Raw genomic sequence first — 25000 nt, 5'->3', positions numbered from 1 at the left:
ATAAACGTCTAGGATAAAAACCCTGTTAATGTGAGACCCTGTATGTTAAGATATCCATCTGTTACAAAGAATATACTTAATAATGGAGTGTGTGAGAGAATGTGAAACAGAAATATATGCAAAGTCAGTTAGGAGTTTAATTATACACACCTGTGCACAGCTTAACTCTGAGTAAAATGATGAGGTCTCAACATCCAGGTATAGAGGTATGGACTGTGATTCTGCACAGCTGGGTAGAATCAGAATAGCCATGCAATTACATTAGTAAGATACAGAAGAATGATGTAATGCAAGTACTTTTTCATTTGACATTATATTACAGATATTTTATTAACTGACATTTTACAGTACACATAGAATATACATTTACTACCAACCAAGTGCTTCTCACTACTCACTCCACTCATACAGTTTTATCTTACCTGTATGGTCGGGAGTTGTGTTGTGTCACGACATCACACCAGGACACAAGTCCCAGAGAGAGAGTGACACTTGCCCCACCAGACAGAAAAAACAGACACAGACTCAGGAGAAGGGTGAGGAAAGCTGAGAGAAGGGTACTGAAATAGAAGGCAAAAAAGTTCCAATGAACGCTCAGATATAGTAGGCCTAAGGTGCCTTATATTGAATAGCAAATATGCAATGCAACTCAATCATAACATCAGATTATACAAATTAAAAGTCACCATCAATGAATTAATCACTGCGTTACCGAGCACCATCGCTATCATCTTAACTGCGTATCATTATCCTGCAATACATACTCATCATGTCTACTGTGAAGGTAGAACAAGCTTCGCCATCCCTGCGCTGCTCCGTATAACACGGTGAACACTCCGACGAACGTCGCGAATTGGCAGGCGGCTGGGGGACCCCATTGTTGAATGACCAAGTGAGATACCTCGTTTGACTCCCCAGTAGTCAGAGTTTGATTCTCCGTCCGCCAAAATCCTTGACTAAAAAGGGCACACCTCCCTTTGAATGCCGATCCGTTAAGTGCAAGGGGTATCACAACAAGGAGTCCGGCGAGGACCGACAGGGTGTGGGCGGCACAGTGGGCAAGCAACAGTCGCCGATCAAGCTGCATGTCGTATGTTTAGACGAAGGCCCACCAAAAGGAACTGGTCTGTTTTGTTTAAAAAGAACACTAACAAAAGACGATGCCGGTTTTTCTGGTCAGATCGTTCTTCATATGTGCTTCATATTTTGTTGCAACGCTCAGCGTTCTTCGCTGAGACTTCGCTAGTCGAGTTCTGTTACACAACGTCGGGACGATGACTCTTATCTGTCTGTCACAGATTTAGGGGGTGACGCATTCGCACACGGCATGCACGTACGCTTCGTAAAATTCGTAAAATAACCAAATGTAAGTCGACGGCTCTGATATTTTTCAATATTAGAGATGCAATATTGTCGTTTAGATTTTGTTTAATCATACACAGCCGAAATAGACCTAAAATTGTCCTAAGTCCAACAGGCTGCGGTGCTGCAGGATGGGTAGGTGGGGCTACGAACCAAAAGACTACTCCCCTACGTCACATTCCTTTGGTTAGTGGAACACAAATGTAGGTTAAATGCATTATTTGGCAACCTCACCAAAACAAACAGCAGCAACTCACGCCCCCCCACCGAAGAATACAATTAGACCAGCCCACGAATAGAAGTCCATGGGTCACCCTGATTATAGAACAAGAAATTGTCAAGGAAAATTGAAATTCTATGATGCACATACCATTTTTATGACGAAAGTACTATCATATAGTCTAGTGAGCATGAGATGTCTGAAATAAAATACAGGACATCAAAATGAACTTACAGATTCAGTCGCATTCCAAATAATAAGATCCGTCACAGCTGTTAAATTGTATGATCAATCAATTCCACCATGGAAAATCAATCAAATCCAGGGCTCATCTACCTTTTAAATATTGTGTCCTATATAGGCTAATCAGATGCTTATGTAGGCCTATTGCCTATAGTCTTATAATCAGTCAACGATTATTCACAAAGACTTGTATTCACTCTTTTCCATTTTGGGTGAGGGAAATTGGTCGGGGACTATCTTCCACCGCCCATACTTATGCAATTGTTATTATTAACATAATTAACGTTATTATGAACATCATATATGTAGTAGTAGCCTACAGTTAGTAGAGGTAGAGTTATGGGCATATGTTTCGAAATGTAGCGCCCTGGCGCAAGTTTTCGAAGACAAACCTACAAACACACCACGAGGAGGCAGCACCCGGATACCAATTCATGGAAACACTAAAACCAAAGAAGAAGAGCGGCAGGAATTGGTGGTAAAGTGCTTTAGTCGGCGCCTGCAATATTTGATTATTATTTAATGGTAAGTATTTAGAAAGGTGGCTGGTAAGAGACATTGGGTGTTTTGTTGTTTCTACAAAAATAGTTTAAACGTTGATTTTTGGGAGAAAAGAGGTAAATATAACCATAGTTAGCACAATTTTTCCACAGACTATGATGTTAAGCTAAACGACAGGTTAACTGTTGTGGTGAACTCCTAGTGCAGTGTGGTTGTGGTCACAGCACATTTATAGTTTTCAGGTCGGATTTCTACAAGACACCAGTTAACATTCATTTGGCTTGACAATAAATCATAGGCCGTTGAACATTACATTGCATGTCTCAAAATAGCTGTTCTGAATCCTGCTGAGTCCCTCCTGTACTAGAAATCTACCTGTTCCAAAGAACGCATAATCAAAGTCAGTTATTGTAATGCTGTTGATTAGCTTCATCTGGTGTGAAGTGTTCAACTAATCAGGCCGGGCAGCTAAGGGTTGAAAATATGCAGTGCATGCAGGGGCAAGATTGAAACCCCCTGGCTAGGTCTAGCCTCTGTTCCAATTTATAGAGCTAGTGTTTTTTAAATGTACCGTCCAAATTGCATGCCAAAGTAGGCCTACTGTGCAGGGTGATTTGTAACGAAGCTTCTTTAGACCTGTTTAGCCAAATTATTTCACCCTTGGTCTTTTAGCTTTGCCAAATCGAAGAGTTGTAATAAAGTAAGTGAACCATGTGACGGTATAAAGTTAAATAATAATACATGTCATTTAAGAGGGGAAACTTTCAACGAAGTTAACCAACCCCTGTTTTGGAAACAGGCGGATGACGGGGAGAAATCTGAAGACGCCACAGAGCAGGCTACGGCCAGCTGCTCCGCTTCACCGAATGTGCATACAACCGCGCCCATCGACTGTCAACTCCAAGAGGCAGTTCGTTTAAAAACAGAAGGCAACACTTTCTATCGGGACAAAAATATTCGATCTGCCATTGGACGTTATCATCGTGCCTTGATTGTTCTTCGTGGCCTTGACCCCAAGGTTACGTCCGCAGTTGAGGGGTTCGGACCCAAAGCACCTGTACTCAACTCGGAACAACAGGAACTCTTAAGGAACACTCAGATCGACTGCTATAACAACCTAGCAGGTAATTCACAACGGAGAGCGGCACTGCATGCACGACCCAACGGTTAAATTATTCTTTCAATCATCTCCATTAATTCACATGTGATGGGGTGTGTTTAAAAAAAAACATTTCAGGGTTATTTACTTTTTTATTTACATTTCTATTGCAGTCATTGGCATGCATATGGCATGGGGTCATGTAGCCCCAATCTGGACTTAATAAAACAAAACCTTCACCTACATTTGTAAGCTAATTCAATCTTTTCTCCCTCCAAGCCTGTCTGCTACAGCGGGAAAGTGTAGACTATTCACGGGTGCAGGAATACAGTCTTCGTGTGCTCCAGTTGCGGCCAGGTGACATCAAGGCACTCTACAGAGCTGGGGTCGCCACCCTTGAGCTAGGAGATGCTCAGTCTGCTCGGCAATATCTTCTCCAAGCCAGCAGGGGGAAACCTAATGGTGAGATTCATTGACTGTCTATATATGGTCATCGGTGAGATTTGATTTGAAGTTGTGCGAAGGAGGCAGTTCAGTGAACCTTGCATTCATTCTTGTAGCTGGTTCTGATTTTGGCTTTATATGCAAACAATTCACACCCAATATCATCTCGTGATTGATAGTTGTCCCTGATGAAAATGATCTAGGTTGAAACATTGACAGTAGGTATTTACACCATTCCATGGGGAAATAAAACCGACTAGGAAGCAGTTGAAGTTTTTTAGTCTCTACATGTGAAAGGGATTGTGGTTGTTCCAGGACTAAAGAGTCCAAGTGGAACTGTTTGTCAGAACAAAGTGGCATAATTCCCTTCAAAAAATAAAGATAAAGAAATAAATTAATTTATTTTTTTTACTTTTACTTTTCTGTCTTCCTCTCCCTAGATGCCAATGTGAAAAGGCAGCTGCAGAGAGTGGAGGAGAGGCTTAGTAAAGAGTACCTGAAAGAAAAGGCCCTGTACAAAGGCATGTTCAGCCAACAGAAGAATGAAGAAGGGCAGGGAGACATGGCAACCACCCAGAAACATGTCTAACTGGACTAATGTTCAGTTCAGCTCCGCTCAGATCGGCAAGGGCACAGCTCAAGACATGAGCAATGCTGCTAATTACTGCTTGCCAAATACGACAAAACATGTTCCTGTGAATCAGGGCGATTCTGTTCACTGACTGAGGTCTGGTGGAGGAAGTGTTGGAGGAACCATCTACCGCTACGGAAGATGGACGGCCAAAACAGAATTTCCTGCACTGACTGACAAAAGTTTGGTTACTTACTCCTTGGTTGTGGTTGTCTTGAATTTCAGCAATATTCCTGAACGGTTGTTCGGTCTTCAAATTGTTGATCTTTTGTCACCACGTGAATGTTCACTTTCCCCCCCCCTCTTTGTTTTAATGAAATCAATAAATATTTTTGAAGCAAATTATTGTTGTGACCAGTATGTGTTTTACTATAGAAATTCATTAGCAAAGTTTAAAAGATCCATTTAAAATACATACCCAAATGTATTTTTGATGACAATAACTAAACATTCAAAATCCTGCATGATTTTTATAACCGTATTTCAAGAATCTACAAATGTACTGATATGCTTTGTGTTATACAAAGACATGTACAAGGGCATAATAGTTCCAATAAATTTAATATGTAATTTTAATTATAAGACACTCATTACAACATATGTATTTTAGTGGTTCAAGTTTTATAATATTTAACAGCCCTAAGCTGTTATACAAAAAATACACATTACCATTGCTGGATTGTGATCAACACAATATTGAATTCTGTTTCAAAGTGTACTGTAAGGCAACATATATACAGTATTAAACCGCACAGGACTCAGTACAGTGCACAAAGCCACAGCATTGCATGCAGAGGCACAGTCACGTGCAGGAAGATATCTATTTTAATGTAAGCGTACGTCAGACTATATCGACTGTAATGATCAAATTTCACTGTTTTGTTTTGTTTCCCCTTAAACTGAGTGATCTCACTGAGCCAAAAACCCGTCTCCCCAGATCCCTGAATGATTTGGATCGTGTCAGGGGGGCCGCAGGAGGTGGGGAAGGAGAGTAAGATGGAGAGGAGAGAGGAGAAAGTGACTGGCAGCTTCCCTCCAGGCTTTGGGAACCAGAGAGATGAAACAGACTGGCAGTAGAGGAGAGATGTTTGTCTTCTCTTCCTGCTATACTCCGTCCTTGTTCAGTGAAACCCTCACGAGCGATCTCCAAGGAGGAGGCCCAGTAGTTAGTGCGGAGTCGACCTTTACGTTGTTGAGAGTGCGGCTCAAGGATTCCCTGGGATTCGCTACGGAACAGCATTCTGCGTGAGGAGCTGAGGCTTGAGCTGCGACCCTCCCACTGCGTCCCCTTCTGCTTCTGCTTCACTTCCTGTTCTTTGCTTTTTTTATTTGAATCTTTCCTTTTGCTGCCTCTTCCATCCCTCTCTCCACAATCAGAGTGCCCATCCTTACCCCAAAAGCGTCCATCGAAGCCCTGCCAAAATTTGGTTCCCTTTTTTGGTGTCTGGGAGCTCACTTCCTCATCCCAGCAGGTACTGTAGTCTCTTGATGAGTAGCTGCTGACCGTTGAGGCCCTGACCAGCTCGCGTGAAGCATGCTTGCCCTGGTACAGTCTCTCGCCGTCTCCACTCCTACGCCAACCTCGGTCATGTGATCTCCACCCGGCCCCTGCCTCCTGCCTTAGAGACCCTCCCCTGGGCCGAAGAGTACCGCCCTCTTGCGCCGAGTTCCCTGCTCGGAACCGAGGAAGAGAACACTGTGCTGGAGCATCACGTCGGAACACAGAGAGCTGGGCAGGGGTGAAGGGGGAGCCGGAGAGCAGACGAGGAGGGGAGTGCACTCTTGGGTGGCAGGACATGGAAGAGGATCCTGGAGAAGCAGGGTCAGAAGATTCAGGTGTGGGTGGAACAGGTAGAACAGGTGACATTCTCTGCACACGATGGGTTGGGGTGGGGCCGGAGTGTTCAGAGCAGGCGGGGCTGGCAGACTGAGATGTCCGTGCGGAATGGGAGTCAGAATGGGCAATCTGAAGGCAATGCTGCTGGGAGCCATTTTCTTCTGCTACAACACTCGGAATCCAGTGACTAGTAGTTTGACCGTTGAAGTGCAACTTTACAAGGTCAGAAGCTGTGCTAGTCTGACAGGACAACCGTGCAGACTGAGAGAGATAGGGCTGGGATGGTGAACCTGTGCCAGTCTGACAGGACAACAGTGGAGACTGGGAGAGATAGGGCTGGGATGGTGAACCTGTGCCAGTCTGACAGGACAACCGCGGAGACTGAGAGAGATAGGGCTGGGATGGTGAACCTGTGCCAGTCTGACAGGACAACCGCGGAGACTGAGAGAGATAGGGCTGGGATGGTGAAGCGGACCCTTCGCCCGTCTCCCGCTCGATCCGGAAGCAGTCGGTGTCCAGCTCTACACCTTCCTCCATCAAACCCACCACCACAGAGCACGGCAGGCCTGAGACACGGGATATTTCACACACTACCTCAGAGTCCTCACTGAGCTTGGGAGACCCATCCTGGGTCTTCAATGGAGGACATCCATCTGCCTCCTCTCTGGAGGCCCCACTCCAGTCCAGAGACCGTGAAAAGCCCATGGGACCAAACACCTTCCCAGTCACTTCTAAAGACCCACGATGGTTGACCTGTGAGGGGCAAGTGGATATCCGTGGCCTGCTTCTTGAAGTAGGAGTAGGAGTAGGGGTAAAAGACAAGGTAGAGGAAGAAGGCGAGGCAGTAGGAGTAGTGATACTGGCTCCAAGGTAACCACATGATGCAGACATGTCTTCCTTTGGGGTTTTGGTATCTAAAGCCTTGTTCAAGTTTGGATTCAAGTTTAAATTCAAATTCAGGTGGAAGCTTATGTTGAAATCCTCCCCCGTCACAGATGGTAAGTTCCCTAAGTTGATTGAGTTTCTGCTTGCCTTCTTGCTGATGCTGCTCAAGCGAACTCTTGACAAGTTTCCCAGTTTGCAAGGGGTGACACTGGCGCCGGGCAAATTTGATGCGGAACCGTGATTGTCCAAATGAGTTCTAGACTGGAATGTGTCTTGGCTTGAAACTGAGATGGATTTGTAAAGGCTGTGGCTGGAGGAATCGTGCCTTGTCCTTGTATGATACTGGTGGACCAGTCTTGAGATGTACATCTCCAGCTGAGTGAGCGAGGGGGGAGCTGACGTTTGGACCCTCAGCGTCGGTGCGTCCGGTTCTGAATGTTCAGTCTCTGGACTGGGTGGAAGTTGGGGACACGAGTGGTCATGACTCAAGGTGAAGATGGGACTCTGGAGAGCCACCGCATGTAGCGGGCTGGGATACGGATACACCTCCTTCGTTTGGCGGGACACCAAGTCAGAACAAAATTTAGGGTCCAGTTGCATTCGGGAATGCAAGGAACCGCAAGAGTCTGACAGAGGAGGAGCCTGTGGAGAGCCACCCAGCTTAGCGCAGAGGTCCGACAGAAGCACGAGGCCCGGGATCTCCAGGTCACCTGTTCAGAACAGGAACAAAGATCATCATTTACAGGTGTCTGGAAAACAGATTTCTACAAGCTAATTTTGAACTGAGCAGATCTGGAAATGAAAATGGGGTCTCAGTAATAACTCTTGATTGTAGTTTATGCACACTCTGACATAATTATCACATCATAAATACTCATTATCATAAGTATTTAGAGAAACATGATGACACAGGAGTGTTGTGATGTTTATGTATTATGAAAAATCAGGATATTCCTTGCGGATAATAAGCATACAGAATTTAAGCACACATTTCTCTGGGTGCCAATGACACACTGTTAATTTCCCTATACTATTACATCCACTACCAACCTGTGGAGACAGGTCTCCTCTCTTCCTCCCCTGGGGCTTCCTCTGCGCTCTGAGTACTTGACTGTGAGGCCTCTCTCCACTGGTTGGCACTATGGTCAGCAGACAGTGGTCGGCATGGACCCCCACCGGCCTTCACAGAGCCTCCGAGAGCCACCTCACTGGCCACGGAGAAGCTGGAGTCCGACAGGGAGCTCCCGCTCACAGAATAGAAACCTTTAGAAATAGAATGTCGGGAAAGGGTGGTGGCACAGAGTAATGGAGATAGTAAAGAAGTTACAGGGGGAGCCCCACACTAACAGACATGAATGATGGGAGGTTGAGCAAAGCTCAAGTTAATGGTTGCTTAATCCCAATAGGAGTACTGAATGAAGCGAGTCAGCCATGAGTCAGACATTAATTAATGGCTACCAGTTAGAGCTGTTTGGGGTTACCATAGCAACACCCAACTCTTAAAACCCTCAGAACTGGGCAGTAGAGCCTAAGTGATGACTGTTGTGATATCGGGTATAAATGTAATGTGGACGTTGAAAGACAGCGTACAACTTTTGTAGATCAAAGCGGGATACCTGAACTAGGTCTCGAGTCTCCGTCCACTAGAGTGGTACTAGTGGTGTCTGGGGACAGAGGGGACAGTAACTCCGACGGGATCTCCCAGGACAGACTGGACCATCGGGATGTTACCTCTTCTCCTGCAATGCTCGGGCAGGGCAGCACTGACTTGGGGAGTGACGACTTCTAGGAGAGAAAGAGGAACACAAATCATGTTTCTGCCTGTTTTTAAAAGTCAGGCTAGTAATTACGTTTGACTTTCAAGTAGGCGCAGGCAATTGCGAAACGTTTATTTACCCAACAGTGCATTGCTACGATACAAGAAATTAAATGAAGGAGTTCCTATGTGATATTGCATAGCACAGAAAAGCTTCCACGAGACCATTTTGTGTTATGTAATATTCGCATTCATTTGCAAATTACAGGGCATTAGTGCAGACTGCCATTATTGTGTCAGTCAGGACTCAATTTGAGATAAACTAATTATAGATACTCGATGTATTCATGCAGACAATCCTGGGGTCTCAACTTAAAGGATACCCCGTGGACAACAGGCTCTATTGTCAGCTCTCTAAGCCCAAATCAGTCCTGGGATCCTGACAGAACCCAGCTCAGACAATGCAGGTGACTCATGCTGCTGTAACGAAACAGGGGGATGGGGGCTCAGAAAAAAAGAACAGAGTGAAACAGAGAGACAGATGACGTAACAAAGAACAATGAAGGAGAGGAGAAGGTTGTGGTTGTGGTGGTGGTGTGTGTGTGTGTGTGTGTGTGTGGGGGGGGGGTTAAGGGGAGGGGGGAACTGAAAGAGACTTTGACCAGGCTTATCTCTACTTTGCTCCAGCAGTTTACCCAAGATTCCTCTTCTACCTCCTTCTCAGATCTGTACACCATATGGAGAGGGGCAGGAAGGTTTGAGAAACTACAAAACTCTAAGAACTCATCAACTTAAGTGCCACACAAAGGCCCTGAAACAGTCAGGAACGGTGAATGCATTGGGAGTGCAAAACCCATTTTTTGAAAAGAGATAAAAGTGAGAGGGTGACTCAGTCCAGTAAGCCACTAAGGGCAAGCACGGGGGAGGGGATGCCTGGAGAGAGGAGCCGCAGGAGGGAGGCATCTAGATCCCCCACTCCTTATTCTTGGATACTTCTGCCACCCCCACTACAGCACACAGCTAGAGCTCCTCTCCGCTCCTCTCTTCTCTTCTGCTCCGCATCTCGCCTGCGTCGCCCACACACCCAACTCAGCAGCAGTGCTTAACTCTTTCCTTAGCTGACAGAATATTAATGATAGACAAACACCTTCTTTAGCTCGTTACACAAGAGCTTATTTGTTATGTACATATGAAAAAACACATGGCACAATCTATAGTTCTGCTTGCCTCGCTCAACCCTCCCTACGGACTGAAACACACAAACTCAAATCCGTTTAGCTGAAGTATACAGTTACCATGCCATGTCCATTATCGTTCAAGTAGAGAATCGGGTTTGCATCGGCAAACTGAGGAAACTTGACCCGAGTCTCCTGAATGGGGCTCGGACCATTATCCAACTATAAATCAATTTACCAAAGGCAGGGAGAGACACAGCACATGTGCCGAATGAGTGTCATATCATTTTAATGAGGAATATAGAGATGATGAGCAGGCATGGGCAGTGTGATTGGTCTTATCTATTACTGGAGCTCTTCAATGACAGACATACATCAAGGGCTCAGAGGAACATCTGACACAGTGTGCATCAACAGGGAGGCTTCTCTCTGAGCTACAGGACAGCAAGAAACATACAACACCAAGAGCCATGAGGCATGAGACACAGCATCAAAAATGTCAGTCAAATGTATTGTGAGACAAGATGATTCAGTCCCTGTTGCTTGTTATGCTGCTGATGAATGTCACTGGACTAATTACCAGGTGCTTCGTGTAGGAAAAGGAATGTAAAAATGACAGATTCATGTGCATCGGCCATCCTAAAGCCTTGTGAGTTACAACACCCTTATCACCATCTGTACAGCTTAGCACCAACTTCAATTTCTCCTACCCCCACACTGTGTGCTTCTCCCGCTCCCTCAGTGGGTTGCAGCAGAGGTGATATCTATGACGTATATCCATGTGTTGTTTATGCAAATGGCGGAGTGCGTTGGTGGTAAGGCAACAACAGTGGTCCGTGGATGTGACTCATGTGTTTCACCATATTATGAGTGGATACTTGACTGGTACATTATTGTACCTCCTTTTCTAGCATACAGTTTAACTCTGATGGAGATACCTGATCAAGATTGTTTTCAAATGTGCATGTTTGATTTAAACCATGTGCCCTAGTGTGTGAGGAGAAGGTCAATTGAGTGCCTTCTAACTACAGTATTGTAACTTTGACTCCAAAAGAGCTGGACGGAAGATTACAAGATATTTACACTTAAGGAGATGCACCTGCTTTGTATTCTCCTATGGTGACCAATACATTTGCAGCGGCATAAATAATTGTGCCATACCTCCTCACCCTGATGTGAATTGTAGGCTATCGTTTAATTTAATATTCATAAACTGATTGCTTACTATTTGCTCAATGAGCAATCATTTGACATCAAAAGAGTTTACTGCAGTCTGTATTCCAATGATCACTGACAACGGCAGCATTTGAGTCTAAGACTGGACTAAACATCCACATAGAGTAGATTCCACTTCAGCTGTTTTTACGACTTGCTGGACCATTTCATCGGTCACATAACACGGATTCTAACCCATTCTGCAACTGAGCAATTAACGTCCACCGAATGTGCCTCATGGCGAGTCATTAATAACCTTGACATGGGGGGAAATGGTCAAATTTGGATCTTTGGCAGATCATTGGTAAGATGATTCTTCACAGGGGATGTCCTTCAATTGAGATTTTACTGACATGTAAGAGCCTGAATTTATCAAATGCTTAAAGTTGAGACCATGTCCCATCCATAACCTCCCGTCTTTACTGACCTGTTGCCTGCGGGATGTTGCGGCATCGTCTTCGGTTGCACTCTCTGTGGTTCCCTCATTCTGTTCGGTTTCATCGATTGCCTGTTTTTTGTCCAACGCAGCATCAACCATCTCCAAGTGACGACACCTGAGCAGGTCCAGCTCCAGTATTCCTGCTAAGGTTGCCTTCAACCTCTCCCCGATACGAACACGTTCGCTTCCCGACCAAAGCGAATTCACACAGCCACGACGCCCGGCCATTGTGAATGGTAAAGAGCTTTTCAGCCTGTCCAGCTAAACGGTCACCTAGACAAAAGCCAGTCAACCTGAACGCGTTCTGTTGGGAGCGATGGTCAAATGCAGCACCAATGCTACAATAATATCAAATGACAACATTCGCTGGTTGCCTGTGAGGCTGCCTGTTTAAATTGATAGCACAGTAACGAACGTCATTTCTGACCAGAAACGCTACACCTTGAGAGCTAAGTTTCGCAGATGCACATACAACAAAGGCAAACAGATCATATGTCCGCACGCGGTCTTACAATCCAAAATATACATTTTACACCACGTCTCCGCTGGATTTAAGAACTTGAACAAGAAGAACAGATATTTCAGACAGAGATCACTATTGTATCAATCGTGCACTCGGTCTGTCTAATCTCGCGAATAATAATGCGTGCACATTGTGAGATACGGGGAAAGTGTTGAGAGGGTGGAGCAACGATGCCTAAGCTCAAATGAGATTGGTCAGGGAACTTTTCGAAAACGCTCATTTTGAACAGAATTTCAATCCTCTTGGTATCGGGAACAGGTCACCTTTGAGCAAATAAACTCTTGCAAAGCAAGGGGGTCTGCATAGCTTACTCTACACAGCCTTTAGCGGTCCACAAAAGATACACTAACTCTGACTATGGTGGAGTACATCAGTGCTGACTGCATTGACCTCGACGTATTTTTTGACAGCCTTGGCAGGTTGACTACAGCCTGCAGGAAATAGCGTTGGCAAACCAATAATTGACTGAACAATTTCATTCGCATTTTGCAACAAGACAAATTGATTTAAGTCTGTCATTCTGATACCTAAGATGTAATGACTCACTTGGATCGATAGAGGACACTCTCTCCACTCCATTTAAACATTAAAGCAGAGGCTCGTGCTTGGCCATTGTCAGTCCAGAGACATCAGATAGGACACAAAGTTGCCATCTAATTTGATAGTTTTTTTGCTTTAGTATGACACTTCTTGAAAGTGCACAATGTTCCTGTTGTGTTGTTATCAAAATTATTTCAGATCAGGTCACAGGAGAGCTAAGGAGACTTTGCTCCTGGAAAGCACCCGGCCCGGACAAAGTGTGCACAAGACACATTTACATTTACATTACATTTAGTTATTTAGCAGACACGTTTATCCAAAGTGATGTACAAAGGAGAGAACAATCAAGCTATGAGCAATAGAGACCTAGTGTAACAATAAATACTCCTTTACATAAGAAAATGTAAGGAATGGAATGTAACTACTGTAAGTGCGAGTTAAGCACTAGTTAGAGGAGATAGCATTAGAGGAAGGATAAGGAGAGGTAGAGGAAGGACAAGGAAGGGAGAGGAAGTGCAAGTTAGGAAAGGAGGTGCTCTCTAAAGAGTTGGGTCTTCACGAGTTTCTTAAAGGTAGAGAAGGAGGGACGCCCCTGCTAAGACTACTGAAGGCCTGTGCTGCTGGGAACTCCTTCAGCCCATCTTTAACCAGAGCCTGTGACTGGGGAGGGTCCCCACACTATGGAAGACAAAACGCCTCTTGAAGACTCAACTCTTCAGAGAGCACCTCCTTTCCTAATGAAATTTAGGAGGTGCACGTCAGGCCACGGAGACGTGCTCGGAGAGGGTTTGCAATGACGGACAGGGCTCTCCGTGTCTCCGTAAACGGACGACCATAAATTGGGCTTTAATTGTCACCTACTGGCAGTGTTGGAGCTCCATGGCCACACGTCCCATGAACAAAATAAATTCAGTGGGTGGGCGCCCCCTTGGCAAGCGTGGTAGGCATTACTAGACCCCTTGGCAAGCGTGGTAGGCATTACTAGACCCTGGATTTGAACCCTAGACCCTGGCTCTCTCCAGGGTTCTCAAAGGGGAATAATGATTCATCAACTGGAATTTTGCAGACCATAATGAACAAAGTGAAGTTGGCAGCATTCAGGCAAATCGTGAATTAGGGTATTCACCGGCTGACAATGGCGTATGGATACCCAAAAGGCTGTTTACGCAAAAACAAAAAAATAATAATAATAATAATAAAATAAAAAATTGGTCAGCTATTCCTACATTTTCAGTAGATACTTGAACCTCAGGGGCTTCCTGAGACTATTTGTGCACTGTCGATGCTAGGAGGAGCCCACTCCATCTGTATCATACTCTTCTTTTGGAGACTCTTGCTTTTGCGTCAGTGATCCCTGCAGACCAGTAAGCAATTTTGCCCACAAGTTCGCGCTATTGCACTGAAGGGATGTCGACTGGGGAGGTAGTGGCTGCGGGCAGGGGCGGACTGGGGGAAAAAAGTGGCCCGGGAGTTACTGTCAGACCGGCCCACTCAGTACACGGCGCGCTGCCCACTCAATACACTGCGCGTTGCCCATTCAATGCATCGCACGTATAGACCAGTCAGTGGCCTACTTGGAAAAATACCCATACACTTAACATTATTTTGGATGATTACAAAGAAATTACATCATATATGTTTTTTTTTAATAACATTTGGATCCACCAATTTGCCTGGGTGGACACATGGAATAAAATGATACTGGCTATTGTAACACTCCAAGGTAGGTATAGGTTGCTAGATGAATAGGCTTAACTCTGGGCTAGTATCAGATGGATGGTTATACGTATAACTACAGAACATTAAGGAATGAATATCCACACAATAAAGAAACTGGAATCAGAGGGTAGAATTAGTATGAACTATATTGTAGAAATTAACAGAATAGAACATACGATGGGGTGTGAACATCAGTGGTATCAGTAGTATTGCATGCTGGGTGTGTGATTGTGTGTGTGTGTAGGGGTGTTGAAGGTGCATAACAAAACAATAAGTTAAGTAACAGAACCTAAACTAACTCTGCTGGCCCTGGTGCATTATAGTCACATGATAATAAAAAACAATATCAGCATACTTATGTGTTAGTATGACCTCACTATCTAATCTAGATAACATATTAACATTGTTTATAATGTTAGTGTTGTGTGTAACACGGTGATTTTAGCATAACAAGCTAGCTGGTTAGAAATTATAAGATTGCCCTCTTTACAACTACCACCATGGATAGCTTGCTCATCGATTGTAAACAAGTGACTACGGCTAACATGTTAAAGTAGATCATCTCGATGATGACAATAGCGCCAGCTTGCTTAATTTACCAGATCATAACGGTCTCAATTTTTTGACATTTATCTACCTAACGTTAGCTAGGCTAGTTGGTAGTGAACGTTACCTCATCTGTGAAAAGCAAGCTAACATTGGCCAAGTCAAGGCCACAATTTACCTTGTATCACTGTCGCTGTCACGCGAAATAACAGTCATAAATGGCCCAGAGTTTTCTTAAATGCAATTCCTCAAAACTACCAGATGCCCCACGGGCCGCTCCAAGGGCTGACGGCACACGTCACTACGGTTGCGTGCCTTGGTGGGGCGTATATGCAAATCCAGGTGCGTTTAATTTAAGAATCCTCATCCTCAATCCGTACAGCTGAGAACACTTCAGCTGTGTAAGAACCCATCCAGGTGTTCATTAATAAGGTGGAGATCGTTTCTTACGTTGAATTTCTGAAGTCCGTAAGAACACATTTCAGAAGACACTTCAGAACATTTTCAAAAAATAGGCACCATGAGTGTGAATACAGATTGCGAGGAGGAGTATAAAAATCAGTCAGTGATTTAGATTTTGTAGTCAATAGAGGAAATTATACGTGTTCTGAGTAGTATGGAAAATGGACGAAGGTGCCGGCGGTGAAAGTGGAAGGGCCGGTTGGTGATGGCCGTGGGCCGGTATTTTGGACCATCCCAACCTCGTCGGCCCACCGGGGATTCCCCCGGTATCCCCGATGGCCAGTCCGCCCCTGGCTGCGGGGTTGTTGAGGGCAAAAATTAAAATGGAATTAAGTTGCCTAGCCCACAATTTGTAATTTTTGGTTGCAGATAATTAAAGGCAGGTGATATAAGACGTTCATTTTCTTCATGTATTAACTCTATTTCACTGTTTAGAGCACACGGAGTGTATATTCATGTTGCAAAAAACTTTCCAAAAGGTTGCGCTTCTTTTAAAAACAGAATATTGGTTAAGCCAGGCAAAGTCTGGTGTTTAAATGTTTTTCACCAAACACAACATGTTTAGTAGGCCTAGTCCGTAGCTTGCGGTATTTGAAACCTGCCTGCGCCGGGAGTTTGTGTATGTACAGGATACTCTACCACCAATGTTTGAAAAGGTTCTCTTTCGTTAACTGGTATGTGTGAGGAGCACGCAGTAATGCTGACTGGAGATGTAACGGATGCGTAATTATTAAACCCTCTTATTTAACCAGACTCACTTGCTTACTTGCGTTTTCTCAAGTAAACACGCACTTATCAACAGCTACCATAACACAACGCAACCCACCCTCCCCTCCTAATATTCACACCTACCATCCCTAGGCGTATAAATGTGAGCCGCGCTGTTTCCCCCGCGGGGTTTTTAGCAAACTTCACCCCGAGGGCACCACTCCGTCAGCCCGGGCTACAGGCTTCCGCAGCCGTCCCACTCACACCACCACCTTAACACCAAGCCCGAACGAGCCATGCCTCCCTTCGAGAAATCAATGGAGATGATTCCTTTCAAGCAAAGGAAATGCCTCGGTATGTACACTCTTACTACAAAGTTAAGGAACAACATGTGAACAATGCAAAACAGACTTTCTTATAAATGTGTCTCTTCTGATAATTTGATGTACTTATACAGCTAGTAGAAAAGACGAAGGGTTTAGTATTCGATCAAAATTTCCCAACAAACTTCCGGTAGGTGAAAGCACATTTTCTTTGCCAGTGTATTCTACGGCTGTTTGGCAGGGTGAAGTACTGACTTAGCATATTTTCATGCGGCTCCTCAGGTAATTGTAGAGCGATACATTCGTGAAAAACACCTTCCTCTAATGGACAAATCTAAATTCCTGGTGCCATTTGAATTCACTATTGGTCAGTTCATCAGTCTACTCAGGTGAGCCACACTTGTGTCTCTCACGTGTTTGTGTGTGTGTGTATTATGAGAGAGAGAGCGAAAGAGAGAGAGAGGGAGGGGAATTGTTAGATTGTGAATGGGGTGCTGCTGATTTGAAACCTCCTATGGCAATATGAGACGGCTCTCATCTCTCTCACTCTACTTGGCAACAAACTCACTGCATCAACTCAGTTTACTATTTTTTTTAAGATCATATGACTCTTCCTGTTACTTATGCTTTTAACTGGTAGACTAGTAAATACTGTTTTAACTCTCTCTCTCACTCACATTTGGTCTGCTTCCCAGGAGTAAGATAGACCTGGATTCCTCACAGGCCCTGTACCTGCTAGTGTCGGAGAACCACATGACCTGCCTGACAGCGAGCATGGGAGAGGTCTATTCCCAGTACAGTGACCAAGATGGTTTCCTATACATGACGTACGCTTCGCAGGACATGTTTGGCTGAAGTCACCACAGAGGCCCTCATCCATACTGGCCTCTGACCACACCCACAATGACTGACTGCCGGGTCGCACTTCTAGCTGCCAAGGAGCCCTGGCAGAGAGCACAGTCGAGGTACACCTGGAAAAGATCTGTCCAAGAAGACTCCCTTCCTGATGACCCCAATTTTTTATTTATTTCCTTTTAATTTTATTTATTTGGAGTCTGAAGGAAGCGAAGAGGAAGAAAACGCTTCAAGGCTCCGTGATCAACATTTTGTACCTCCAATGTGCTGTGCAAACAGAATAACTACCTGGCACCACAGAATGCAATTGTACTGTAGTGAGACAGTAGTGTTCAGGACAACAGTCTGATTGTTCTGCAATTTGATATTTATGCATTCACCCTCACTAGAGTAGATTTTCAAGATCCAGATTGAAACCATGCAGGCATCCTGAAGCTGGACTCCATTTTGGAAATGTTTGGTGGACGTGACAGCGTTGTCAGTTGCAGTGTATGTTATCAAATTCTGTGAACAATTACACAATAAATCAGTTTCAGACCCGTCAAAGAAAGTTTCTTGTGGTGTGTTTATACAAAATAATTATTAAATTATATTAATCATTATTTAAACCAAGCCAAAATAGGCTGTATGTGTTAACAAATACAACTGAATGAACAGCTTCTACCAATTGCATTTTACATTTAGATAATTAATGAATTCTGCTAACCTTTCAAATATCTACAATATTGATGCCCGCTCAAAGCGGGTAGTTGACTAGCATGAATCCTTTGAGTAAGCAAGCAAGGGATTTAACACATTTCCGGGAAGCACTGTCACACATTTGCATGAAAGGCTTGAGTGACATCTGCCTGCCCATCTGTGCAGTCACTGCTTTATTCTTGAATGACTGCTAGGTACTCCGATGTCAGTCAAACAAAAAGGACTTGACTCTGCTTTTTAAATGAAGCCTTGTCTTTGTCTGACACAGATTGGATCCCTGAACATGAACTGCTAAGGATTCTATCAAGAGAACTTCAGGCTGAAGAAACCAGTGTGCATGTTTTACATTTTGTGTCGTGTGAGGAATGAAAATGTAAATCAAGTCAGTCCTAGAGAGGCATCTAGTGAATGTCAGTCTTGAGCACCCACACATAAACTAGCACATTCATATATATACAGTGGGGAAAATAAGTATTTGAACCCCTGCCGATTTCGCAAGTTTGGCCACTTGCAAAGAAATGTGTGATCTATAATTGTAATAGTAGGTGTATTTTAACAGTGAGAAACAGAATATCAACAAAAAAAAAAATCCAGAAAACTGTATTTTATAACATTTATGACTTAATTTGCATTTGATGCAGAAAATAAGTATTTGAACCCCTAGCAAAATATGACTTAGTACTTGGTGGAATAACCCTTGTTGGCAAGCACAGACGTCAGACTTTTCTTGTAGTTGGTCACCAGGTTTACACACATCTCAGGAGGGATTTTGGTCCACTCCTCTTTGCAGATCCTCTCCAAATCCTTAAGGTTGCGTTTTTAATGGGAGGGAATGAGGGAATGAGGTTCAAGCCCAATATTCCACGTTACATGGCCCCATCCATAGTCCCCTCAATGCAGTGGAGTCGTCCTGTACCCTTGGCAGAGAAACAGCCCCAAAGCATAATGTTTCCACCTCCATGCTTGACGGTGGGGATGGTGTTCTTGGGGTCATATTCAGCATTCTTCCCCCTCCAAACGCGGCAAATCGAGTTGATGCCAAAGAGCTTGATTTTGGTCTCATCTGACCACATCCTGTCTCCCAATCCTCCTTAGAAAAATTCAAGTGTTCATTGGCAAACTTCAGACGGCCCTGTACATGTGCTTTCTTGATCAGGGAGACCTTGCGAGTGCTGCAGTACTTCAAACCATTGCGGCGTAGTGTGTTGCCAATGGTTTTCTTGGTGACTGTGGTCCCAGCTGCCTTGAGATCATTCACAAGCTCCCCCTGTGTAGTTCTGGGGTTATTCTGCACCTTTCGGATGATCACCGATACCGCACGAGGGGATATCTTGCATGGAGCCCCAGACCTAGAGCGATTGACAGTTGTTTGGTGTTGCTTCCATTTACGAATAATCGCACCAATAGTTGTCTGCTTCTCACCAAGCTGCTTGCCGATGGTTTTGTAACCCATTCCAGCCTTGTGCAGGTCTACAATCTTATCTCTGACGTCCTTGGTCAACTCTTCTGGTCTTGCCCATGGTGGTGAGGTTGAAGGTGTGAAGTATGATTCTTTGGACAGGTTTCTTTTATACACGTCACCAGTTGAGATCAGGTGTACCTTGTTAGGCCTAATGAGGACTAATCTGTGTGCTTCTTGGGCACATAACTGGTCTTTGGGAGCCAGAATTCTTGCTATATATATATAGAGAGAGAGAGAGAGAGAGAGAGAGAGAGAGACGCAGTGCAAAATGATCACGCTCACACCTCCATCTCAGAAGCCTCACTCGTATTCACCCTGGAGTGAGTTATGTAACCCATCTCCCTTAAATAACGCTTTGGGTCAGTGTGTCAGCTGGACAGACAGGAGAGATGACTGTCACAGGGGTATGAAAGGGACCCCACGCGACTCATTTTTTAAGAGGAAAGGTAGGGAAGACAGAAGTGACAAAGATAGAAAAAAAAGCCACGTGGATATCGCACCCTTCTCACATCTGTGTCCATTCTGGCACCAAACTGATTGTATGCCACCTTCCAGACCTGGAGGCAGCAAGGCGACAAGCATCTGTAAGTGTGATTAGCAAAGGTCAACACACGGACGGAACTCAGTGATCTCATGGTGTCCTTGCTGGAGGGGCATACTGTATGTGAAAGGGATATTGTTTCATGAACACCAAACACGCAGACAGAGCTGCTTGTGAAATAATGTTTAAAATCATGTGGATTGATTAACTTGTTAAACTCACAATGTGAGAATTCAAAAATGTTGATCACCTTTACCCTACACTTTAAAAATAATGCCTTGATAAGGATGTTAGAACTCAAGTTAAGTAACACAACCAACTCTCTTTTTGAAACTGTTCAAATATTGAAGGAGTTCAGAAGCATTTATCTCTATAGTCTGTTAAAGGCGCAGTCCACGATTCTAATCCAATAAAACGTTTGTCAAATTCAGTTAATTGTTCCTGACTGTCCTCTAGTTGTCCTTTCTGTGTGTGCGTCAGTCAGGCGTGTGTCAGGTGTTCCTACACAGTTCAGGCTCTGTAAATGGGAAACAAAGTTGCTCAGACTGAGCCATATGCTATTCCAGCCGTTCAACATGTTACTTCAAAAGCACAGAATTGAATTGGCTGCTGAGTTCAAATATCAAGCCATTCACCAGAATAATGAATTGTACCTTTAACAGATATGTAAAGGACTGTTAATAAAAGCTGGCATATTTGTCCTTACCATATTTTCCCCACAAGGGGTCCCTATAAGACATGGCTATTGTGGGTAAGGTGAAAGGTTTTGCAAGAACTAAATGCCTACTTTACAAAATAAATTGGACCATCGTGGTTTGAGTGTGGTGTGAAGAAATTAGAGCGTTTGGACTGCACTTCAAGCATACATGAGACTTAAAATTGTCACCCTTGTGAGAAGATCCAAGTGAGCAATTAACACCTCTTGGTGAAAAGCAAAGCATGTTAAGCATTGCATTTCCTAAGACCTATGGCACGAATGATATTCATGTCAGGGTGTGTATGTGTGTGTGTGTGTCATGGAGACAGTCATATACAAAACAAGAGATGAAATATTGTTGCATAGTTCACATTCTTGGCCTTGTCCCATTCTTCCACTCAAGTCGGCACAGTGACTGGAAAACGAGTAAAACCCGAGCACATCCATAGATCGTCATGACTACAGTGACAACTGGGCAGTGACATTTCGCTTGAACAACATGCTGGTGTGTGTGAGTTTAAGATCCATCTTTAATGGTAGTTTCTCAACAGGTTTTACAATGGCTTGTACAGCACGGACGTCAAATCTTCCGACAGGACATCAATCATGCATTCGTAACTGGGGTTTGATAACGATGCATTTGGACAGATCTTGATACAGCAAATATTGAATGGGGATCTGAAACACACAACTCAGTCACCTGGAGACTTCATAGTTCAGTGGTCTATTCTGGAGCAGAAAGTGGGAACAGGCCTTTGAGTTCCCAGGCCTATATGACCAAAAGCACAACTGCAAACTGCACTCAGGGTGTATACTTCCTCTTTAATAAGACTGAGAAAAACTGTAATGGAGAAAAATAAACGGAAATAAACATTTCATAGCGGTCAAACATTGAAAATACAAAAACAGACAAAACTAGAGAAAAAAAAAATAAGTTAGACACAATAACTCTGTGGTGACTTTTTAAAGCAACATATAATGTATATATATATATATATGTATATATTAATCACATTTAGCACTCTTATGAGAACTCCATCTTCTCTTCAAATGCATGAGGTTTAACAGCTCTCTCACGAGAGAGAAGTTGTCACTTGCAGTACCACCCAAACGTACCCCTAAACGCAAGTTCAAAGTTCACATTGTTTTTGTACCAAAACCCTCGGAGGAATGCGTCCTCCGAACGCGAAGTCTCTCACTGGCACATTTGACCTTTTGTGTTTTGTTTTGTTTTGGTTTAAACCCACACTGCAGACAAGTTCACCTCCTCCACACAGTCTTCTGCCTCCTCAGTCTCCTCTCCCTCTCAGTCTTACTCTCCGTCGGCCTCCTGCCCTCTTTTGGAGGGGGGCACCAGGTGTTTGGGCAGCTCGGCGGGCAGCTCGTGGCCCTCCAGCTTCACCTTAATCAGGTGATTGGCCAGCGCAAACTCTTCGTCGTCAAGGAAACCGTCCTTGTCCACGTCTGCCAGCTTCCAGATCTTTCCGAGCACGGTGTTGGGCAGCTTGGACTTGACCATCTCTTTTTTGGCCATGGCACCAGACACCTTGCCGCTGACGGGCGAGAGCGTGAAGAAGATCTCGTCGTACGTGGGCTTGTCTCGCGTCACGATCCACTCGAGGTCGTCGATGCCCTCGCCCGCGCCCTCCCCGTAGCCATGGTGGAACGGGCCGTTCCTGGTGCCCTCGAAGGCGCCGCCCTTCACCGTCTGGGTGGGCATGGCGGCCTCCTCCTGTTGCACCAGGCTCATCAGTCGGGCGATGTCATTGGCCAGCATGTCCTCCACGGCCTCCAGCAGCTTGGGCTTCACGGAGGGGAACTTGTTGAAGTCCTGATTGAGGAGGATCTCCTACGGAACAAAAGGGACATCAGGAGAACCAGAAACAGCATTAATAATGTAGACAACATGTCAATCAGAATGAGCAGATCATTAGACAACATGTCAAATCAGAATGAGCAGATCATTAGAATAACATTAAATAATGTAGATTGACAAAAAAAAAAAAAAAAAGGGAAATCAATAAAACATGATTCAATGTCTTTACCTGCATCTTCTTAATTTTAGGAAAGTCTCCAGGTGAAATCTGATGTTCCCTTTCAATGGCGGTGTAGATCTCCTGCAGGTTGGCAATCAGCTCCTTCTTCTTGGAGTCCTTCCCAAACACACTTGGCATTTCCTTCTTCAAGGAGATGATTATATAAGCATGCACCTGTGCAGAGATAGATGGGTAAAGAACCATCCGTTTAATGAAAAAACAAACAAAGTGTTCACCATACTTTCCTTTCCTTTCATTCACTACAGTCTAGTGGCTGGCGGGGGGAGAGGATGATTTCTGCTTCGTCTGTCGCCAACATGGCAGCTATGGGGGGTATAAATGTCAGTGTGTATTATTTCTACTGAATATAAGTAGTGGAGACTAAAAGGCTGAACCTCAGGAGAAAGAAATGAAACAAGATGCCGTGTAGCTCAAACTGTGGACCAGTGAAGAAACTCAGCCGGTCAGTGATTTACACAAGTAAACGGTCTTGCAACAGCTAGGCCTGACAATTTCAAGAGACAGGCTGGGGCAGAGAGCCAAGCCAGCCTTCCAACCACAGAGGTAAAGAAGACCCAGACCCTTTCTGCAGTACTCAGCTGCACCCACAGGTAATGCAAACCATTCAGCTGCTTCTGAAGCCATCGGTCAACCGAATGAAACTATAATTAAGGCTATAACAGATCACTGCAGAAAGGTAGATTCTCTCAGATTTGAGCCTTCATTGGGATTAGCTGCTAAGCCAGAGCAGCAGTTTGTCTCTTTGGCTGTGCGTCTCCGTCCGCCAGGCTCACCTTAGCCAAGCGTGCTCGCTTGATGAGGTCGTTGAGCTTGCGCAGGGCGGCGTTGCGCGGCAGACTCTGGATGTCGCCGAACAGGTCCTGCTCCTCGGCCTCGAACAGCTTGCGGTTGTCCGCCACGAGCAGCGGGTGCGCCCAGAAGGAGCCGATGTAGACGCGCACCACCTCGGGCGTGTTGATGATCTTGCCCAGCGACCACATGAGGGCGCCGTAGACGCGCATCAGCTGCTGCGTGCCGATCTGGTCGGCCTTGTTGAGCACCACGCGCATCTTGTCCTCGTGGTTCTTCAGCGCCCGGATGACCTCCGAGAACTCGTCCGAGATGTCCAGCTTGTGGGCGTCGAACAGCAGGATGATGCGGTCCACACGCTCGGCGAACCACTCCAGCACAGCCGCAAAGTCATAGCCTGTGAGACGAGAGAACCCAGCTCAGACAGATGATCACTAAAGATGGTGGATGGGGGGGTGGGGCTGTTTGGCCAGAACATTGCACTCACATAGGGTTACTTCAACCCCCTAATCCACAGGTTGGTGGCCACTGTCCACTGTCCACTAATCTGTGCGGACAGAGAGGCCCTGTTGAGGGGGAAATGGCTCTATGGTATTCTCTATCACCATCAGTGTTTCATGTTTGAAACTGTAAACAGCAGTGAACTTGGCTGACTGAAATGACTGAAATTAACATTGTATCAACTCAAAACAAGGGATAAGGATAATTATAGAGCTCAGTGGCTGCTTAGCCTTTCAGGCGTTTCAGGGACAAGTCTCACGGTTAGCCTTAACACACACTGCACTGTCAAGCAGAGACAATAAGCATAAACACAGCGCACAGTGAACTAAAACAAAAAACGAAATGAATCTTTTGTTTTTCCTTCTTCTCTTGTTAAATTGCCAAGGGGGAAAAAAAACCCGCCTCAGGAGAGAAAAGACAGGCTGAGGGGGAGAGAGGATGGTTTTGATTATGGAGGGGCGTCATCTGATCCACCAAGGACGCTTGTCGGCTCCAAACTCGCACTACAGGGCCACGTAAACACAGAGAAATGTGCCTTTGCGAACGCCCCGGGGAGGTTGCGTGTGTGCATGGGCAGGCAGCAAAGCGCTACAGAAACAACTGCACATAAAGGCATCTAACAAAACAAATATAGAAACAAAACAGAAACAAAAAAACAAAGCCGTGTCGGAAAGCAGAGAACACGGCATTTAAAAGCTGGAGAGGGGTAAGAGCACAGTCCCTGGGGTAAACCCCTAACATTCTCTGGGCCAAATGTCTTGTGCTGAGAGA

General features: G+C 44.9%; 5 protein-coding genes across 6 annotated transcripts; 2 read left to right on the top strand and 3 right to left on the bottom strand.

The window, feature by feature from the left end:
• Window positions 1-6: 6 nt before the first annotated feature.
• zgc:153018 (Transmembrane protein 179-like) lies at window positions 7-1955 on the bottom strand. Its single transcript, XM_042706643.1, has 3 exons — window positions 765-1955; window positions 423-560; window positions 7-229 (listed from the first exon to the last, which is right to left on the bottom strand). The coding sequence occupies exons 1-3, from the start codon at window positions 1085-1087 to the stop codon at window positions 46-48; spliced, it is 645 nt and encodes a 214-aa protein (XP_042562577.1). The 5' UTR covers window positions 1088-1955; the 3' UTR covers window positions 7-45.
• A 185-nt stretch (window positions 1956-2140) lies between these two features.
• ttc9c (tetratricopeptide repeat domain 9C) lies at window positions 2141-4838 on the top strand. The gene is made up of 4 exons (XM_042706642.1): window positions 2141-2350; window positions 3126-3450; window positions 3705-3887; window positions 4310-4838. Exons 1-4 carry the CDS (start codon window positions 2348-2350, stop codon window positions 4456-4458), a joined length of 660 nt encoding a protein of 219 aa, XP_042562576.1. The 5' UTR covers window positions 2141-2347; the 3' UTR covers window positions 4459-4838.
• Window positions 4839-5044: 206 nt separating this feature from the next.
• si:ch211-168f7.5 (serine-rich adhesin for platelets) lies at window positions 5045-12580 on the bottom strand. Of its 2 annotated transcripts, none has more exons than XM_042706641.1 (4): window positions 11796-12580; window positions 8839-9004; window positions 8273-8485; window positions 5045-7932 (listed from the first exon to the last, which is right to left on the bottom strand). In XM_042706641.1, exons 1-4 carry the CDS (start codon window positions 12033-12035, stop codon window positions 5372-5374), a joined length of 3180 nt encoding a protein of 1059 aa, XP_042562575.1. In that variant the 5' UTR covers window positions 12036-12580; the 3' UTR covers window positions 5045-5371. The 2 variants fall into 2 exon arrangements, with proteins under 2 accessions (XP_042562575.1, XP_042562574.1); XM_042706640.1 differs by having other exon boundaries at window positions 8839-9007; window positions 11796-12579.
• Window positions 12581-15894: 3314 nt separating this feature from the next.
• map1lc3cl (microtubule-associated protein 1 light chain 3 gamma, like) lies at window positions 15895-18029 on the top strand. The gene is made up of 4 exons (XM_042706645.1): window positions 15895-16659; window positions 16763-16818; window positions 16911-17017; window positions 17324-18029. Exons 1-4 carry the CDS (start codon window positions 16602-16604, stop codon window positions 17481-17483), a joined length of 381 nt encoding a protein of 126 aa, XP_042562579.1. The 5' UTR covers window positions 15895-16601; the 3' UTR covers window positions 17484-18029.
• A 3655-nt stretch (window positions 18030-21684) lies between these two features.
• Window positions 21685-24146, bottom strand: LOC122131925 (EH domain-containing protein 1-like; the record flags this gene model as incomplete). Its single annotated transcript, XM_042706644.1, has 3 exons — window positions 21685-22731; window positions 22928-23092; window positions 23713-24146. Coding segments are annotated over 3 exons (1136 nt in total), but the record flags the coding sequence as incomplete, so codon positions are not given.
• Between the last annotated feature and the right edge of the window lie 854 nt (window positions 24147-25000).

This window comes from Clupea harengus, unplaced genomic scaffold (assembly GCF_900700415.2).
Source record: "Clupea harengus unplaced genomic scaffold, Ch_v2.0.2, whole genome shotgun sequence".
NCBI lineage: Eukaryota > Metazoa > Chordata > Actinopteri > Clupeiformes > Clupeidae > Clupea > Clupea harengus.
The sequence above is the reverse complement of the archived record's forward strand: the minus strand, read 5'-3'. Positions and strand labels throughout refer to the sequence as shown.

Coding starts and splice junctions, on each gene's coding strand:
- zgc:153018 (XM_042706643.1), bottom strand. CDS start 1,087: ATGCAGCTTGATCGGCGACTGTTGCTTGCCCACTGTGCCGCCCACACC. Junction 561..764: donor CTTCACAGTAGACATGATGA/GTATGTATTGCA, acceptor CTTCTATTTCAG/TACCCTTCTCTCAGCTTTCC. Junction 230..422: donor CACAACTCCCGACCATACAG/GTAAGATAAAAC, acceptor GATTCTACCCAG/CTGTGCAGAATCACAGTCCA.
- map1lc3cl (XM_042706645.1), top strand. CDS start 16,602: ATGCCTCCCTTCGAGAAATCAATGGAGATGATTCCTTTCAAGCAAAGG. Junction 16,660..16,762: donor CAAGCAAAGGAAATGCCTCG/GTATGTACACTC, acceptor GTACTTATACAG/CTAGTAGAAAAGACGAAGGG. Junction 17,018..17,323: donor CAGTTCATCAGTCTACTCAG/GTGAGCCACACT, acceptor TCTGCTTCCCAG/GAGTAAGATAGACCTGGATT.
- ttc9c (XM_042706642.1), top strand. Junction 3,451..3,704: donor CTGCTATAACAACCTAGCAG/GTAATTCACAAC, acceptor TCTCCCTCCAAG/CCTGTCTGCTACAGCGGGAA. Junction 3,888..4,309: donor CAGCAGGGGGAAACCTAATG/GTGAGATTCATT, acceptor TCCTCTCCCTAG/ATGCCAATGTGAAAAGGCAG.
- si:ch211-168f7.5 (XM_042706640.1), bottom strand. CDS start 12,035: ATGGCCGGGCGTCGTGGCTGTGTGAATTCGCTTTGGTCGGGAAGCGAA. Junction 9,008..11,795: donor CAACATCCCGCAGGCAACAG/GTCAGTAAAGAC, acceptor TTTCTCTCCTAG/AAGTCGTCACTCCCCAAGTC. Junction 7,933..8,272: donor GAGGAGACCTGTCTCCACAG/GTTGGTAGTGGA, acceptor TGTTCTGAACAG/GTGACCTGGAGATCCCGGGC.